This window comes from Vitis vinifera, chromosome 13 (genome assembly GCF_030704535.1).
Source record: "Vitis vinifera cultivar Pinot Noir 40024 chromosome 13, ASM3070453v1".
Classification (NCBI taxonomy): domain Eukaryota; kingdom Viridiplantae; phylum Streptophyta; class Magnoliopsida; order Vitales; family Vitaceae; genus Vitis; species Vitis vinifera.
The window spans coordinates 3730704-3750180 of NC_081817.1; the positions used below are offsets into that span (position 1 = coordinate 3730704).

Sequence of the window (19477 nt, forward strand, 5' to 3'; positions counted from 1 at the left end):
AGTAACGTATATTTATTTTATTTTAGTTTTTCATTTGTCCTAATCATCTTTGTAATCTTGATTGCTATTCCACGACCTTTATGATTATTTGACTTCATTTGTATTGATAATTATTCATAAAAATAAATATGTCATTTTGACGATTTAAAATAAATTTTAAGTTAATTTTATCAAATAATCTCAATACTTAAAATAAAAATTAAATAATAAATTTTAAGTTTAAAATTTAAGTATAATTTAACTTCAAATTAATTTAAATTATTAAATAATAAATATTAAATTATACCAAATATCTTAAATATTAAGATACGATATTTATCTCTACAAAATCCTAAATTCCGTACTGTGGAATCTATATCATTGGATTGTGACTGTACGGAGATACCATGAAAGTTGTAACTTCAAGCAACGTTAACAATTGGCCCTCCCTTATGTAACACATGCCTCCCTTTCTATTTGTCTCCTTTTAAACTTTTCATAGGTTTTATCTTCTATCATTCAGACTACCGTTTAACCGCACGAAACATGTTATTCTCTCTATATATTTTATAAATTTTCATATTTTATTTGTTTAAAAAAAAATAAAAAATTCCACGGCAATGCGTAGGGCATGAACCAAGGAAAATTCATCAACACTCCTGATGTAGACACATGCTCCTTTGATTGCGGTGGCGTGGACATCTCACCCCCTTTTCCACCAACCAAATTAATACTAGTTCCATGATAAGGAATATATAATCCACTCTATTCAGCCGTCTCACGGGCGGAAGAGTGGAGTGGAGTGGTGACGTTGAGTCAATTACTGGAGTTTTACAGCTTTTAGGTCCGTCAATGGTCCAACCACCCAAGGTTAAAACTATAAACTAATAAAAGGATTTTTGAATCTGGGCACAGTGCCAAATAATTGTATATATGGAATAAGGGAATAAAATACATAGATTCGTCTCCTCCTCTCAAATCTTCCTATCCAACCCAACGCTCCGGCTCCTTACATTCTTTTTCTGCATTGGATTGGCTCCTGCAACGCCTCTCTTCCTCGTTTTCCCCTTTTTTTTTTTTTCTTTTTTTTCTTTATCAATTCATAGATATTTTCTAATTCTCTCTCTTGAATTGAGAAAACACGGCCACATCGATATGACGGACGGTATGTTTCTTTGTCTCTATTTGTTGTTTGGTTCCTGAGAAAGTGGAGGAAAAATTAAGGAATTTTTATTTTTATTTATTTTTGCTTCTTGATTAAAGAATTAGAAAGGAGGAGCGGACTTACTGAGACAACTAGTTGAGTGAGGCGCAGTGTAGTGGAGACTCACTCAATTTGATTCCAAACGATGAAGCATCTGAGATTCAATTTCATGTTTTTTTTTCTTTTCGTATTTTCTCAGAAACTAAACGCAGTGAATGATTTTGAATCTGTTGGTTTATGTTATTGAGCGTTAAGGATTTGAGCTGGCTTTGTTCAGTGGAATGATGCTAACACTTAAATCTCAATTTTCACTAGGAAATTTCTGCTTTCCTTGTTCGTGGAATAAGTGATATATAGTTAAAATGGCTGAAATGTCTGAATCTTTTACCTTTTGATGTGTATGAAGGTGATGATGGACTATTGGAATCTACAGTATCTCCATATCAAGAAGTATTGGATGCTTTGTCCTCTTTGATTACTAAACGCAGTCGTGGTGATAAGAGCAACAAGCGGGTTCTCTTTGATGTATTGTTTGATTATCTAAAGGTAACACTGATGTCAAGATTGGTGTAGTTTTCTGCAATTTTGTACTGTACTTGAGCTGACATTGTATATAAATCTTGAACTTTAGATGCTGGACTTGGATGAACCGATTTCGAAGATGAAAATTATCCATGTGGCAGGCACCAAAGGAAAGGTAGGAACTCTGATTATCATCATCAATTGGTTTTGTAACCATTTTTTAAGTTCTTCTTTACCTCTCTTGTTTGGTTGCTGAGAGAACTGAAAAGGGTAAGAAATAGATTTTCACTGAACATTGGAAAATTTTCCTCAACTAAACCAAATAGTTAATGATTCATGGTAGATTAATCCTGAATGATATCTAATGTTTGAAATTTTTATTTATTTTCTTTTCCTATATTTTCTCTGCCAGCAAATTGACTCATATTGGAATTTACATAATCAAGTCAACAGACCATGAACCATTTGGTTTTGGGTCATTTGGCTACAGAACCCTGTTCTGCCAATATTTTCTGGTTAGGGCCTATTTCAAAAAAACTCCAGCCTTCTCCTATACCTTGCAGACCCCTCAACCCAGCCAGATCAGTCTTTTTTTTTTGATAGACAATCAACTCAGCCAGATCATTGTTCAGCACAGGTTTAGTAATTGGTTTTTGTTTTACATGACTGAGTCATTTTGGTCAACAACTCTCGCATCTGATGAATGCTACATTTTATTTTCTTAATGAATCATTTTTTATTTTTTTATTTATTTGTTTTCTGTTCATCCATCATTATGTCCTCCTTTGGCCATTTATGTATTATTGTATTTCTTGATTGCTCAAGGTTTTGTACCACAAAGCATGGTTGCTCTTTATTGACTTATAGAATTTCTATTCAGTTTGATTAATATTTGTCAATAAGAGAAAACTGTAATGGTTGCATTTTAAGTAAGATGTCCTTCACTATTTTCATTTATAGATTGACCTTTAAAAAATAAATTTAATTCTGCACTTTCAAAAATAATTTGTATTTTTATCCCTTTATTCTGAAGAGAGTTTTTTTCAAACTCCTTGTCACTAGTTTCATTTTCTTTCATTATATGGGGTGTGAATGGGTGATGACATGCTTGTTTGGATGAATAGGTTTTCTTATTGAAGGGGTTCAACAAGGACCTTTTTTCTGGTTAGCCTTAGGCAAATTGCATAGATTAGAGTACACCAGATAGGGGGATGAACCTGGAAAAATGGATGTATATGTAGACCACTGAAGTAAAAGGTGGGAGGACAAAAAGGGCCAATACAAGCGCCTAAGCCCACCTACACACTACAGGCTAACTAGGATTTTTTTTTCTTTTGATAGGTAGGCTAACTAGGAATTGTTGTTATGTGATTACAAATTACTCACTATAATCTTTCATTGATTAAAGGTTACAAAAGGCTGCTTTATGCGATTAGCTTAGGTAGAAAGATCCCCTCTTATCCACTGTGCTTGATTTCCTCCCATTGTGAATGAATGAGAAAGACGCTTCTTGGTTATCTCATGGTCATCAATGTTGCTATTTTCTTTTTTATATACCCATTTAACCACATTCAAATATTATGCTGTAGTTGTTCTTATCTTAAAACCTTCTCGTTTTAAAGTAATCCTCCTTTATTCTAATTTTGCATCACCCTTGCTCAATCTCTTAAGCAAAAACAATGCTATCAGAGATATTACAGAAGTAAATAATTCCTACTTGTTAAACTTGTTTGTATATGGGTTATAACACTCTTTCGTTCCTTTTTTTTTTTTTTTTTAATTTATAAAGGGATCCACATGCACATTTACAGAATCTATATTACGCAACTGTGGCTTTCGCACTGGCCTTTTCACATCTCCTCACCTCATTGATGTCCGAGAAAGATTTCGGTTGGATGGGTGAGTTCTTAAAACTTTGTATCAAAGTATACTCTATTGATATACATAAGTTGACTGGAGGAATGTTATATATTGCCCCTCCTATTCTTAAATCAGGACTAGTGAATGAGCACTGTCAGTTTTTTCTTTTAATGTCTGACAGTTCAAGGAAGTGATTAAATAGTTTGATTTCAGACTTTTTAAACTGTACTAGTTCCTTCATAACTCCTGCTAAAAAGATGGTTCATATCAGTTCTTGAAGCAGTAAATCGCTCTCAGTTGTTGTAGTTGGAAAATTTTGGTGTAATATAATGCCAAGTATTCAGCATAACATATACTCATTTTTTTCTGTTGTGCTGAAAAGACTTTTCTCAACGTATAGAAACTCTAAATGTGGTAACTTCTCAATTCTGTTTAACTGCTGCAGTGTGGAAATATGTGAGGAGAAGTTTTTGGCATACTTCTGGTGGTGTTGGGACAGATTAAAGGTGTGTATGTCTGCATCAACTCTTGATTTTCTTTTGAATTCTTTCCTCAACTCTAGCTTTGCGCACGGTCTTCTTTTGCATTGGTCTTCAAGTTATTTTTGTGACTAATAAACTGAACCACGAAGTGGAAGATTTCATTTTTGTTCTTTTTAAATAAATATCCTTGAAGTTGTTACATAATTTATTAAATGCTTGTCAAATTTTATTTTCTCTATGCACTGTATTCTGCATATGTTCATGCATGATGCCTCGAGTCCATTTCAAAGAGATGTTGACATATCTTATCTAATGAGATATAAAGTGGCATAAAAAGTTGATTTTCAAGAGTTTCTACTGAGCAATTTTATTTGACCTTTTGGGTCAAAAATGTTGTGCAATGACCGCAGGAACAGCTCTAATTTGGAATCAAACTAAAAAAAAAAAAAGGCAATTTTTAAGGTTTAGCACCTGGAATGAATAGAGAAATTTTCTAACGAGAGAGTCAAGTGGTATCCATATGATGTGCACTCGGGGGTCTTTATCTTGAGCATTTTGGGTAACTTTTTTATGATCTTTTGGTAAATTTGGGAGATTTGAGTTAGGGCTTTGTTTTTGGTATTTTCCATGAGATTGTGCTAACTTGTAGGCAACTACATACCATGTCAAGGTTACCTCAATGAGATCGTTACCTATATAAGATGCGTTAACATTGTGAGATTTGGTTTAACCCTGAGGTGGAAAACAATATTTGAATTGTGAGATGGACTCATGGCTATTGAGATTCCTTAAATTTTTATTTTTATTTTTTAATCTTCTTTCTTTTAATAGGAGGATTGTGAGATTATTTGATCTTCATTAAAATCCTATGAAGTTGTTATCATGTATGAAATCAAATCAAGCTGGCCTTCTTTGCTCTTTTCCTTTCTAAACATGTGTGAGAGATGGTATATTTTATGTGTGATCATTATTTGTGCCAACCTATTGATATCCATTATTTGTCAAACTAGGTGATTTGGCTTGGCATTTTGAAATAGTCAAGAGGGACTTGCGTTAGTTTTATATGGAAGTTTAAGTGGACCATATTTTTCTTGTTGGACAGGGGGATAAGAGATTTATATTAATAGGCACCTAGCAAAACAAGGAGAGTTCTACCTTTGGTACATAGGAAGTGTACAAAGTGGCGTTAAAGAAATAAAAACAACAAAACAAAAGTATAGACCCTAAATTATCCTAATCCCCCCCAAACAATCAATGAACTTCCTAAAGGGTCAATTAAGAGATGGTAGTAGTTCCTCGATCTCAATCCAAGGAGCTAAGGTGAGGAGAAGGAAGGTTAGTAGGTATGTGGGTCTATATGGACCATTCAAACATAATATCAAGGGGAGAGGTCTATAGACCCAAATTAGAAGGAAGTATAGGAATTAGGATGAATGAAGAAGATATAGATAAAACTTCAATTACTAAGCTAGAGTGGAGAATTCTTATTAATAGTGATAGCATTTGGCTTAGGGTTATGAGGGAAAAATATATTAAAAACAATCAAGATCCCTAAAAAGGAAGGGGATTCTATTGTTTGGGAGAAAGTTATTGAGCATAGAAAATAAATTGGAGCTAGGCTAAAATGGTACATAAGAGATGGTAGGAAAGTCAGCTTCCAGATAGACTTCTAGGTTTATATGGCGCCTCTTGTTTATGGATAAAAATCATTTACATTATATTGCTTCAATTGAGATGCTAAAATGCATGACTTTTTAATCAGGATTCCTAGGAGTGGAATCTCCAATCTATTCCCTCAATCCAACCCTCAAATATTTTAGCAGATATTAGACCAATTCCTATCTCATCCTCTCCCACCTGTAATAGGATTTCTTGGGGATTCTTTCAAGATGGTAAGTTCACCCTTAAATAAAACAATATGGGCAATGAGAAATCCTTCGACACACCTTAGCTCCAAAGTTATGTATTGGATTTGGAAGTTAAATCTTATATCGAAAAATAAAATTCTTCTTATGGTTGGTCATTAAAGAAATCCTCCCTACTTGTGAGTATCTAATAACTAGAAGAATCAAAATTACAAACATGTGTCATCATGCAATCAAAGTACTGAAAACATTGACCATATTTTTCGAAAATGCCCTTTTGTTCAAGGAATTTGGGATCACTTCAATTTCAATCATCCTATGCCTTTATCATATGATAGCAAATTTTTATCTTAGCTTGAAATAGTGTACAAAAACTACAAAATTAATTATGAAAATTTCAATTGTCTTGTGGAAAATTTTTCATTATCATGTGGAATGTATAAGTTCATAGAAATCAAGTAGTGTTTAAGAAGAATCATCCCAAACTATTTCTTGTTATTGAGAAAGCTACTTTAAACTTACAAAATCTTCAAGAATATATGAGTGACTCTTTTCTTCAAAATGAAGGGTGTAATGTTCTTTGAGTGGTTGAAAAATGGATTCGATGGATTCCTGCCATCAATGAAAGATTCAAACTAAATTTTGATGTATCAGGGATGAGGAATAAAAGTGTTTCAAGATGGATGATTAGAGACTATAATGGAATTATCAAAATGATTGCAAGTAGGTGCCTAGGTAATGCATCAATAATTGTTGTGGAATGTATGACTTTAAGAGATGGCGTGCTAGCTTCTAAGAACAATGGTTCTTGAATCTAGAAATTGAAAGCAACTCAAAAATAGTAATAGATTATTATAATAAAAAGAGTAGAATTCCTCTTTTTATATTAATGTAGGATATTTAGAAGTTAACTCAAAACCTAAATATTTACAATTGTCACCATATTTATAGATAAACAAATTGTTTAGCTACGAAAAGTATTTGTAATGTAGAATCTACAATTGGGAGGTCAAAATTTTCTAGAAATTTGAGTAGAATTTGTAGATATTCTATCTTGTTATTTCTTTCAACAGAGAAAAAAGGCAGGGGTGGAGGACTCTTTCGCAGCTTGCCCTAAGTGTGGAAACCAACCTGAACTGGATGTACTCAAGTCAACCATTTGGTTTTGGATTAGACTCCATGTCTGGACCAACTTGGAGCCAACCTGATTATTTTTATTTTCTTTAAAAAATGATTTTAGAGATTTTTGTGTGTTTATGTGTGTGAGTGTATACATGTGTATTTTTTCCATTGTCCTTCATTAGGGCTGACACCTTAACATATAGGGTGAATCCAAACCATTGCCAGGCTTCTGTTGTCGTTTATTCTGAGCTCTTATTTTGTCATTACTACAAAAGTTAAGGGAATAGCATAAAAATAATCTACTCATGTTGTTTGAATAGTTGATAAATTAGTATCTGCAAATCTATGGTGATATCATATTAAGCACTGATGAGGAAAAATGAAATAATTTCATTTTTATAACTGTTTCTTTTGAGCAAATGATGTTTTCATTCCTGCTTGTGTCTCATTTTCTACATGTGTAGGAAAAAACTGACGAGGATGTACCAATGCCTACTTTCTTTCACTTCATTGCCTTACTTGCCTTCAAGATATTTGCTGCAGAGCAGGTATACGATTGTATATCCTTTATCATATACATTTCTGTTTATCTATGTTTTAAACTCAAAACATCTACTACTCCATGGATCTTTTTTCTTTTCTTTTCTTTGTTTCTCTTATAGAATTATGTGGACCTGAAAACATTGTCTAAACATTACTTACATGCAGATATAAATTTCTAAATTTTTATGTAGGTAGATGTTGTTATATTGGAGGTTGGATTAGGAGGAAGGCTTGATGCAACAAATGTGGTATGTTTAATTGTTGTTTGAACAAGAAACTGAAAGATGTATATGATCTGCAACAATTTATCATTGATATATATATATATGCCACCATTTTTCAGGTGCAGGAGCCTATTGTGTGTGGTATAACTTCCCTTGGGTATGACCACATGGAAATTCTTGGTTAGTACTTATCTCTTGAATGTGTCAGTGTAACTACTTGTCTTGATTTTAGTATGCTGTTTGTGATAATATAAATGTCAGTTTGGTATGCTATCTAAATAGTTCTTGTGAAATGCTGATATATGCCATAATGCTGGTTGTGATATGCAATATGATCTATTCAAATAGAAAAAAAGGGAACTACTTTGTGATTTGTGAGATAACTTTGCATATCTATTTTCCAATACTACTTACTAATAATTGTTTAGTAAACAGTCATACATATAAATTCACAATTCTTGTCTTTCTTTTCCCAATAATAATAAAGTTAAGAAGGCAATCACCTTATAGTCTTGCTTTGGGGGTTCTGGGAGGGATAGATTGGTTATGGACCTGGCTTTCAGTATTTTTGCTTGAGAATTGAAATTATTTCACTCTTGACCACCCAAGAAGGTACCTTGGTCCAGAGCAAGACATGAAAACATGATTCATATGATGCTGGGTTACCTTAGACAATGAGGGCCGCCTTAGGTTACTAGCTGTCTAAAAACTATGCTTATATAATTTAAGATATTATGTGATTTTCATTTCCTTTCAAGTTTAGGAGAGGTTATTGTTCATATACATGGTTATGTTTAAAAATGTGCATAGCCCTGTGTGTGTTTGTCTAAAAATGACATAATATCTCGGCTGTGATCTCTGTGTACATTCTTTCTCATTTTTCATCTTTTATGTGCGAGTTACTGAGAAATATGAAGTCTCAATTCTGAAAGGGTGGCTGAACTTGGAATAATTGCTCACATAATTGTTCTGTTTTGTGCTGGAATACTATTAACAGGACATACACTTGGAGAAATTGCAGGGGAGAAGGCCGGTATCTTCAAGGTGTTGTTTGGAACTACCTTTCATTTAAATACTTAATCTTGGTCAATAAGAAGTGCTTCTTACGTCCAATACAGTTCTGTCTTTCTAATTACTTTGTTTTATACTGTCTTTTTTTTTTTTTCCTTCTCTTTTCCCTTTCATGTAGCGTGGAGTTCCTGCATTTACCGTGCCCCAACCTGAGGAAGCGATGTGTGTACTTGAAGCAAAAGCTTCTCAGTTAGATGTAAGTTATTTTCATTAATAGTTCTGCTTTAAAATTAATGTATGGTTGACCTGAAAGCATAAAGATGGACTTATGCAACTTGATTAACAGAAGGCTGTGGTATCTTTTGATCATCTGATCTAACCATGCTGATTATAGGTACCTCTTCAAGTAATACCCCCAATGGACGCCAGCTTGCTCAATGGTCTAAAACTTGGGCTTGAAGGTGAGCACCAATATCTAAATGCTGGTCTTGCCATTGCACTGTGCTCTACTTGGCTTCAAAGAACCAGCCATCTTGAAATCAACTACCTGGAACAGACTGTAAGTTCTATCACATGGAAAATGTTCTTTCGGGAGCATGTTTTGTTATATTAAATGGGATTTGTTGTTTCTCCATGGAAATAGAGCTCTCTACCTGAGCAGTTTATTAAGGGGCTAACAACAGCCAGTTTACAAGGGCGGGCTCAGATTGTTCCTGATCGTTGTATCAATATTGAAAGCCCTGGAGATTTGGTTTTTTATTTGGATGGAGCTCACAGTCCTGAAAGCATGGAAATATGCGCAAGATGGTTTTCTCTTGCCATTAAAGAAGATGATCAGCAACCGACTTTGAATTATCAACCACAGGATGATGTTGGATCCTCACGTGAATTGGTGCAGAAGGATTATCATGGAACTTCCAGGAAGAACACCACACAGGTAAGCATAATTCTCAGTGCTCTTGGATCTCTTCTCTTTGTGGATTCATTGGAAAGTAGTTGGGAAAGTAAAATTACAAAGCATATAGGCACACACCCACACAAACACATACACAGTGGCAAAAACCCCTCAAAGATGGCTAGGTTTGCCTGAAGGCCCTACCAACTATTTGATAAGTGTGCATTAAGTGAAAAGGAGGAGATTGATAGATCTTACCCCAAAAAGTCCCTTAAAATTTTATTTTTGAAGAAAAACTATTCTTCATGACATAATTATGCTTCATTCACAAAGCACCCAGCCACATGGATGCATCCCTGGAAAATATGCTGGCAAGTGACATTTAGATGAGATGAAAGATATTCAAAACTCTTCAGATAGATGTAAGATTCCCAGCTCTTCTTCATTGAGAGCTTTTATGAATAGGAAGTGTTTATTAGTATCTACTTATCATTGAAAATTTTGGCTATTTGTGTTCTAATGCTTATTTCTATTTTGCATGGTACTAAGATAGTATTGTTGAAAAATACGTGCAGATACTTTTGTTCAATTGTATGTCAGTGCGGGATCCTCATTTGCTTCTTCCACACTTGATGAATACATGTGCTAGTCATGGTAAGTATCAAAAAAATATCCATCTTTAGATTCATTCACTCAAAATCTGTTTGTAACAAGAGATGATTGTCAGATGCAGATGGAATAATATTAGAAATGGTTAAGTTACATGAAACTCCAAACTACTAAGGATGAAGCCTCCTATCTGATCTTAGGGTGTGTTTGGTACCTGAGAATAGGAACGAAAGTAGGAACGGGAACGGAGGTGAATTAGAATGCCATGTGGAAAAGAGGAATCAAAATCCCTATGAGAATGGATTTTAGTTTTCATGATAATGCTTTTTTATTCTTATTCTTATTTCTAATAAGTAATCCAAATATAATAATGAATGAGAAATTTCCCATTCCTATTCCCTATTCCCACATACCAAACACACTATTAGAGTTAATAGTTAAACCATCCTCTGAAGAGCAATAAGAAAGAGAGAATTTATCCAAATAAATAAATAAATAAACAAAAACCTTTGATGGTCATGGAATTTAAAATGTGAAATTGATGGTTCAGGTGTCCACTTCAAGCAGGCGCTCTTTGTGCCAAATATATCAGTATACAATAGGGTTGGATCTCATGCTCTTCCCCTGACCGATTTGCAAGTTGACCTGTCATGGCAGTTGACTCTTCAAAGACTATGGGAGAGCCTCATCCATGGTATGCATTCCTTCAATCTTATTGAGATCATAAAAAATTTCACTGTTTCTTTATCAATATGCTTGTATTCTAACTTCACCTGTTGCTACAGCAGTGAACCAAACTCCTTTTTACCAGTGGTTACACTTAGTATAGTTTGATTATTTCATAATTCTTTCATGGAAATTGGGATGTAATTTGAACTAATCAGTCATTATCTTGTTTCACTTGCTTGGTGGGTGTTTTGATAAATTCTTTCATTAATCAGGAGGTGTTATGAGGCAGCTTGTTTTCTTTGACTTGATCTGTATGTTTGATGAACTTTTGACTTAATAGGAGGGGATGCCAAGAACATAGATACTCGTGAAGAAGGAAAAGATGATACAGAAAAAAGTGTGATAAGTTGTGAGAATAGCACTGTGTTTCCTTCTCTTCCGTTAGCCATTAAATGGCTCAGGGACAGTGTTCGACAGAATCAATCTGTTCGCTTTCAGGTAATGCCAACCTTTTTTTGGAACAAAATTGATATATATATATATATCTCAGATTCATCATCCTGTTTGGTAAAAACTTTTTTATTTTTATTTTGCTCTTTTTAAACTTTGATCTCCTGATTGTTGTCACTGAGCATGTGAAACTGAAGCTTATATTTGAAAGTCGAAAATCTTTGAGAAAGAAGAGAAATTAATATCAATTCAATCTTTTGATGACTTTTCATCACAGGGTTTATGTTGTGGGGTACTATGGTACACTTACTATCAGTTTTGCCCTGCCTATTATGGGATGAAATTGTCTTACTAAATAAAGTCAAGTCATTTAATCTTGATTGCTTGGGAAGCCCTTGAGACCAGTTCTCATAAAAATATAAGAGCTTAGCATATAAAAATCCCATTGATTTTTCTTACTTATCTTTAGTTAATATCGCATTTTCTATTTTCCTTGTAATTGATTCATCAGGTTCTTGTGACGGGCTCATTACATCTTGTGGGTGATGTGTTGAGATTAGTTAAGAAGTGAGGCATGGCATCTAATGCCGAAGACCCCTTTAGTCGCATGCGGGTCGCTCTGCAACGAGGTACCGTATGTATTCCCGATTGCAGGGCTTCATGCAAACATTTAAAGCCCACTTACCCATCTACTCCAATCCAACCTGATACTACTTCACCAAACGCTCAAGAGAAAGAAATGAGTTTTTGGATCATTTTTTGTACGGTAGCCTCCTTTACAATTGAGGCACTGCAGGAGTGGTCCCACTCCACGTTGTAACCGATCTTGGCATCTCTGGGATTTTTAGACATTCGTTACATTTTGTTGAAGATTGTTGTCTTTTAACCACATACTCGGAAGTTTCACATCTCTTGTGCTCGATGCATTTTACATTTTGACTCTAGGCTTTTGGATTCTCATTTCTTGACTTTATTTTTTCCCAAATTAATATTGTATTGGGGATTTTGTTTCAAAAAAAGAATCATAATTCAAAAGAATTGAGGGACATTGGTTACACTGAACTTGGAGAATCATACGAGGATTTACAGGTAACATGCTGTATAAGTAGACATAAAAAGACGCAAATCAAAACTCAATTTCATTAGCTGGAAAAACAATTTGAATTTCTATACACATTCACAAGCTTGAACATTTTCTGCTTCTTTTCTTCATTTCTTTTCCTCGTACTCATCTTCACCACAATTAGTAAAACCGGCATGTCTATCAAAAGGCCAGTAACGAGCTACAAATTGGGAAGACAAACAACAGCCAGCTCCTTAGAGAATAGAACATCATGATATTATATGATGTTAGCAAGAGCTCAAAGCAATTGGCGGAGCTGCTGGTTTTCTTTCCGGAGAGATTGAACTTCTTTCATCAGCTCCACTTGATTTTTCAAAATCGAGCTCATCACACTTGACATATCCGTCTGTGCAGTGAGACTCAGCGACATTAGTTTCAACAAAAGCAGCAGCAAAAGTTAATTAAAACCTGTGAAGGAAACCAGATCTGTACCTCCTGTATATGAAATTGTCTCAGAATTTCAATATGAAGGTTCTTCATATCCTCGTGTATGGACTTCTGAAATGAGCCAAGGGTCTCATCTAGGGTGCGTTGGAACAGCTGAAGCGTAAAGGAGTTTCCCTGCTGTGAATCTGTCTGGATTGGGGCTTTCTGAGGTTGTGACGTTCCTCCCTGCCACAGTAGCACAAATATATAAACCAGATTAACCTCATAAAAGATTATCAAAAACTAGCATAAAAGATGTCTGCAGTTCATTGTCTATTACGGCATGGCTACCTTAAATACTGAGTAACAGCACACAATCAACAGTAGCCAAATGAATTTAGACCTGTGGATGATCTATGCTTTACTCAAGAGCATGATGGCAATGGCAACATTGACGACGAAAAATCAGGGATGATTTATCATGCTCGTACTTTTCTCTAGAAGCAAAGAACTGAATAGTAAGAAGCAAACAGAAAAACATTTATTGAACTCATCTGATATTTCATACATTTATTGATGGAAGAATTCCTGGTTCCATGGCAGTGGATATGTCAGTCCTTGATAGCAAGCTATGTAAAAGTTCTTCCCGGGTTTCAGCTCCTGATTTCTTTGTTTTTGGTGAACCCATTGAAAGTGATATCCCATCACTGAAGGAAGAAGTGGTGCCTATTCTCTCCGCATAAGTGGAAAACCTTCGAGGGAGATTCAAAGATGTTGGTCCTGGCAATTCAAGGTTAGTCTGTCCGGTGACACCTTTTGTGCCTAGAGACATAGATATCGAACTAAAGGGAACATGTTCCGAAAATCCCAAAGAAGTTTCCTGACTGGAAGAGACATCTTTGGGGCGCAAATTTGCATAACCCAAATTTGAATTTGACAAGGAGCTCATACTCGTCTGACTTGTTGACACAGATAGATCTTGTAATCCAGAAAGCATGGACCCTGATGTCAGACCACTGGTTGTCAACATTCCGAAGCGGGATGGCAAATTGGCTGACTGGCGGTGATGAGCAAATTTATCAGACAATCTCTCACCACCCCAAGCTTCTGGAGGAGTGATGGAGTCTTCTCCACTCTTGGAAGATGGAGCAGGAGTAGATCCCAGCAGTGAAAGGGAAGCTCGGGTGTCATCCTGCTCAAAGTGGGGTGAAATAAAACACTAGAGTATACAAATCAAACTCATTCACATAATTTCACCAAGGCCATGAAATTCAGCTATGCAAGAACTAAATTTTGCATCATTATGACATACTAGAAAGTTGCATAAGAGTCACTGTACACCATAACCTAATTTGCTATACATTAATTCAACATTTTCGGTTTACTGTACTGTTTTCTAGATGGGATAGTAACCCAGTACCAGATCTGTATCATCACTCAGGTATTGAACTCAAAGAAGGTTGAACAGTTGATTTTCTAAATTAACAAGTGGTACAAATGTACAGCATTATGCACCAAACAGCAAGTTGTGTTCTTTCCATTTGGTCTTTGGTCTGTGAGATTAAAGCCCTAGCGTCATATCCAAATATTTTAATTGTCCATTTCATAGATTATGAACTGAAAGGACAAATGCTTGAACTATTGATTTTCCAAATTTCATTCAGAAGTGGTCAAAGGTGTAGCACAATATAATGAGGAAGATATATGTGTTATTCTCTTGAATTTGCTAAGAGATACTGACCGATATTATCGAGTAAAAATAAAGGGGCATAGTCACCTAGGCTAGATAATATTTCAGCCAGAAAAAAATAAGAATAATAACAATAAAATAAAAACATATTCTATATAGAGTGATTATCCAGAGGAATGAAGGGTAAAGTAGTATCACACCTGCCTGGAAGTAGAACTGGATTTCCAATCAAATATTGGATGATCAATGGCCCCATCATCTACAAAAGGGAATCTCCTACTGGACGAAGGAAACAATAGAGATGAAGGCTTCTTATCAACAGGCAGATGATCTTTCTTTGCCGCCTCATGATTGTCCCACAGCTTATCGAGTGAGGGCGTAATGGGCTGAATATCCACAAGTGGAGAAAATACCTCCATATCATCCTTGAAGTTATAATTAGAACGAGGAGCATGTAATCTTGCCAATGTTCCACCTGGCCGCAGATGGTTTTTTTGTGGCGTTTCCTCTTCTGTAGATAAATAAAGCGAGCTAGATACAGATCCACCACTGGCTGCTGTAAGAGAAGATGTTTCTGTAGAGGGACCTGAACGGCCAGGATTTCGAGAAGCAGGTATTGCTGTGGAAAGTGAAAGGCTTGATGATGTCACAGAAGGAAGTGGATCTGGCATAAGGATTGAATCCTCAACAGCACCTCCTAAAAGAGCAGTCTCAGGAGTGCAATTGCTTTCATTTACAATAACAGGCTTTGATCTTTGCCAGCATAAACTTGTAACGGCCTGATAAAAAGTATAAACATTATCCTTTAAGAATGGATACTCAGTATTAACAAGATTAGGAAAATTTGGGTAGTTATTCAAATCTGTTAACTGAATGATAATATGTCATCAGTCAGAAAATTTATTAAAGGTGAACCTCTTAGATGGCACAGAGACAGATAGACATGAGTTAACAACCAATTAGATATATTCTGCATCAGAAATGTCATTTGTTCCCAACAGCTTTAACCTAGTCTTTGTATAAATCAGATAATTACCTAGTACCTATATCCAATTAAATACTTTAGATCCACCTCCTAGCTGTTCTATTAGATTTCTCAGCAGAGTGTCATCTACTGATTCATGGGGCCTTCCACACTACCCTTCCCTTTCCCTTGCCTCCCTCTCCTCTGTCATTGTCCTCAAAAACTCCATCATAATGATGCCAGGGCATAAAGATTGATGGCAGTGAGTTATGTCAAAACATATAACTTTAATGTTCTTTGCTCTGAACGCAAAAGAATGTGGAACAAAAATGAAAGAAATGGAAAGAAGATATAAAGCCACAACCAATACGCAGAGCATTAGTAGGAAAAGCCAAATAGAATGGTATTGACTGTGAAATTATGGAGAGAACTTTTAATCTCATCCTAGTAGTAGGAGATAAAGCACATAGAAATTGTGGTTGGTGCTGCCACTTTCCCTTGATATTGTTTTTATGTAACCAAAGAGCTAATATGACATCATTACACATGCTTACATGCAGTAGCATACAAGCAATATCAAATTATATAAGCAGGCAGATATTGCAAAAAATAAAAATAAAATGCCAAGTTAGAATTTAGGGATCTCTAAATTGAAAGGAAAACATTAAGGTAAAAAGGTTCACCTCTGAACTACTGTAAGCACGAAGAACAGTAAAGGGCTGTGGTTTTCCTCGAACATCATAAAATACCACCCGACCATTACTTGTTCCAGCTGCCAGTATCAAACCATCATCTCTAAATGCTAATGAAGAGAAAGGTGCCTCATAAGGAATGCAAGATGAGGGTCTTCTGGAACCCGTATCAAAAGTGTATAACTTTTTATCCAGACCAACAGTAGCAATTATCTGTCATAGAGGAAAAGATTTGGAACAACAGAATGTTTGAATACTTTTATTAGAGATTCTATCGTTACAGAAGCTTCGCTATTAAATGGCATACAAAACATTCAGCATTCTTTGTATAAAGATCAAATAGACAAAAATAAGGTAATGAAGAGACCTTATCATTTGAAGGTGAGAAGCTAACACCAGCAGTTGGTGCAGAATGTTGCTTCAACCAAGAAACCTATTAAGTAGGAAAGTAATCAATTAAATACCTAAAACATTATGCATAACCAAACAACAGAAACACAAGAATTTAAAGAACAAATCAAAATTCAAATTTGATCATGTTAAATAAAGGTGGAGAAACAAAAGGTAAGTGATACAGTAATACCGATTCCATCAACACATCTAGATTGAATAAGGCACCATCTGGTAAAAGAGAAAGTATATCCAATAAGGTGTATTTGGTTTGAAAAGAAATTCCATGAAGGAACACAATTTCTTTTCCTGGATGCTGCTTTCCAGAATATAAGGTGCATATACACCTCACAGCAACACAAACACAAGCAACAGGACCGTCCCAAAACAAGATCAGGATCTATTTTTCCAAGTATTTGCGCAGTGTAAATGTTTTATAAAGTTAACTAAACATGGAAGTTTTTTGGTAGGCATTGAACTTAGTTTCAGCAAAGGAAAAAACAATTTTGATCATATCAGGTTTTCATGTCCATATACATGCTTTTGCATTATTTATAACAGAAATGAACAAACCTTTGGGCTGCGACCAGTTGTATCCCACATATGTATGGACCCATCATCTCCAGCAGTCACCAAAAGGTGTCTGCTAATCCGGGAATAGTCAAGCACTCTCGATACCTGATCATAATTATCCATCCAATAATTAGCATTTAGATGGAAGAGACTCTACCAACCAAATATCAGAAAAGCAGCCCCCAGCTGCACAAACTACATAACCTGCTCATTAGGGTCCTTGAGTTCAGCAGCCCTGGCACCAGAGGCAAGGTTGTGTAAAATAAGATCCCCATTTAAACTGATGGAAGCCAAGTGTTCATCTTTGCAATTGTACATTGCACCCGTAATTGTATCAGTATGACCCCTTAACCATTTAATGCAGCGTTTCCTCTGTAAATCCCATATTCTTACAACTTGACCACTTCCTCCAGAGCATATGTACCTAGATCCCTTGTTGCTAAAGCTGATAGCCAATATAGACTCCTGTAAATAAAAATAAAAGAAATCCAACCAAAACACAATGAACCATGCCATTCTCTTGATCGTGTACCAAAGAAGTAATCACATAAAAAATTGACAACTTGACACAGATTTGTTGAATTGTGGCATGTTTGGAAGTCCCGTGATATCTATTGATTCCCTCATGTTGAAATTGGTCATTGCAGAAAACAACAGCAATCTCACTGAGTTTTGGTAATATTTCAAACATTATCATTTCAAGAGAACGTAGCTTGATCCTATAAACCATCAATTTCCTGCTGGCATCTCCATTTTCTTTAGTATATTCAATTGGGCTAACGAATGTTTACCTTCACATGCCAACTCAAAACACAGAGAGTCCATCCAGTTTCCTAAGGGTGTCCAGATGTGACCTCAAAATGCATGCACATCTAAGCCTGGCAACACATTCTGGATTCTGGCATCTAAATAAATATCTACAGTATCTACCGCATTTTTAGGAACTTAATTATGCCGCCCTGGATGCTGCTCTCAATCCCCACCCCAGAATGACAGATTGAGACGGTATTTTTCTCTCCAATCTTTACCATTGTAAGTAGGGAGCATAAGGACCAAAAAACTTCCTCTCGAAACACGCAAAACTGTGAGCACTCACAAGGACAAAACCATGACAAATCTAGACATCAAACAACTAAATAAGAGAAGCGTTCACCTCAATGTTGTCACCACTATCAGTCCCAGAAACTGGAATGGTCCCCATGCTCTGTCCATTTTTCCGCCACAGAGAGACCTTCCTATCATCTCCAGCACTCGCCACAACCAAATCTGCAAATAAATCACTTCCCCGATTGGATTTTGAGAGAGTCGAGAAATGCAGATATAAAAAATCCGTTTGGTTGATGGGAAAACGCAAAACTCAATGCATCTAAATCCAGATTGGTAGAGTAGAATTTTTTTTGTTTTCTCCATATTCAAAAACCCGATCCCTTTTTTTCCTGCATTTTCCGGGCAACCAAACAGGAGCTGAAGAAGAAAGAAAACAAAGAGTTAGAGACTAACTAGTGTGATTCCACTTCACAGAGTTGACTTGGTGACCGGGAGAAGGGGAGTAGCTCAAGGCGCAAGGATCGCCAGGCTCGACAGAGACGTCAAAGAGCTTAACAGTGTCACCTCCGCTGGCGGCCAAGAGCGCCGTTGACGGATCTGCGAAGTTCATCATGGGCACCTTCGGGTGAGAAATTCTGGAAAGAAGACCTGATTCAAAATTGAGTCATGGGGCGACAAGAAAGAAGTGTATGTTTCTGGAGAAAATTTGGGAAAATTAGGTAAAGGCCGGGGGGAGAGAGAGAGACTGTGGGAGTGTGGAGCCACAAAATTCAAAAGAGGAAGGGTAGAAAGTGGGGGAGTTTATATAGCTACCGTGAATCCTCCCAATAGGGCCACGCTTGTCGATACCCCTACCCGTTACGTTGCTTGGAAATACCGTTTCCACCCCTGGGGATGATCAAGCTTTTCCTGTAGGTAAAAAAAGTTTGGTTGGATGGATTAAAAGGATTTTTTTTTATTTTCTTTCTTAAAAAATGTTATTTTAAAAATATATTATTAAAAACATAAATACAAAAATACGAGACTTTTACCATTTCTTTTCTTTTTCTCTTAACTCGTCTTTTAAAAATATGAACCACGTGAGTTTACTTTCATACAAAAACAAGATGACTTTGTCAGATTTTCAGGATCAACATGATAATTAATAAAACCAAACAGAGGAAGCTTTGTTTAAAATTCTGCTACTTCCCAGACTGG

General features: G+C 35.8%; 2 protein-coding genes across 3 annotated transcripts; one reads left to right on the forward strand and one right to left on the reverse strand.

The window, feature by feature from the left end:
• Positions 1-766: 766 nt before the first annotated feature.
• Positions 767-12379, forward strand: LOC100241124 (folylpolyglutamate synthase). 2 transcript variants are annotated; one of them, XM_010660218.3, is made up of 16 exons: positions 767-1144; positions 1590-1729; positions 1815-1880; positions 3495-3604; positions 4011-4071; positions 7499-7582; positions 7769-7825; positions 7921-7981; positions 8799-8845; positions 8991-9068; positions 9207-9371; positions 9456-9749; positions 10283-10361; positions 10867-11010; positions 11326-11483; positions 11947-12379. In XM_010660218.3, the coding sequence occupies exons 1-16, from the start codon at positions 1135-1137 to the stop codon at positions 12004-12006; spliced, it is 1614 nt and encodes a 537-aa protein (XP_010658520.1). In that variant the 5' UTR covers positions 767-1134; the 3' UTR covers positions 12007-12379. The 2 variants fall into 2 exon arrangements, with proteins under 2 accessions (XP_010658520.1, XP_010658519.1); XM_010660217.3 differs by lacking the exon at positions 11947-12379 and having other exon boundaries at positions 822-1144; positions 11326-11927.
• Positions 12380-12553: 174 nt separating this feature from the next.
• Positions 12554-19405, reverse strand: LOC100246247 (protein NEDD1). The gene is made up of 10 exons (XM_002277631.5): positions 18734-19405; positions 18387-18499; positions 17438-17698; positions 17234-17338; positions 16638-16703; positions 16262-16483; positions 14815-15393; positions 13493-14116; positions 12991-13170; positions 12554-12904 (listed from the first exon to the last, which is right to left on the reverse strand). Exons 1-10 carry the CDS (start codon positions 18891-18893, stop codon positions 12797-12799), a joined length of 2418 nt encoding a protein of 805 aa, XP_002277667.2. The 5' UTR covers positions 18894-19405; the 3' UTR covers positions 12554-12796.
• Between the last annotated feature and the right edge of the window lie 72 nt (positions 19406-19477).

Bases quoted from the DNA above. Each gene is read 5' to 3' on its own strand.
- LOC100241124 (XM_010660217.3), top strand. The intron at 7,982-8,798 runs GTTAGTACTTAT...TACTATTAACAG, and splicing joins TGACCACATGGAAATTCTTG to GACATACACTTGGAGAAATT. The intron at 9,069-9,206 runs GTAAGTTATTTT...TGCTGATTATAG, and splicing joins CAAAAGCTTCTCAGTTAGAT to GTACCTCTTCAAGTAATACC.
- LOC100246247 (XM_002277631.5), bottom strand. From the start codon at position 18,893: ATGATGAACTTCGCAGATCCGTCAACGGCGCTCTTGGCCGCCAGCGGA. The intron at 14,117-14,814 runs GTGTGATACTAC...CACTTTGAGCAG, and splicing joins CCAGTTCTACTTCCAGGCAG to GATGACACCCGAGCTTCCCT. The intron at 12,905-12,990 runs GTACAGATCTGG...CTCACTGCACAG, and splicing joins GACAATTTCATATACAGGAG to ACGGATATGTCAAGTGTGAT.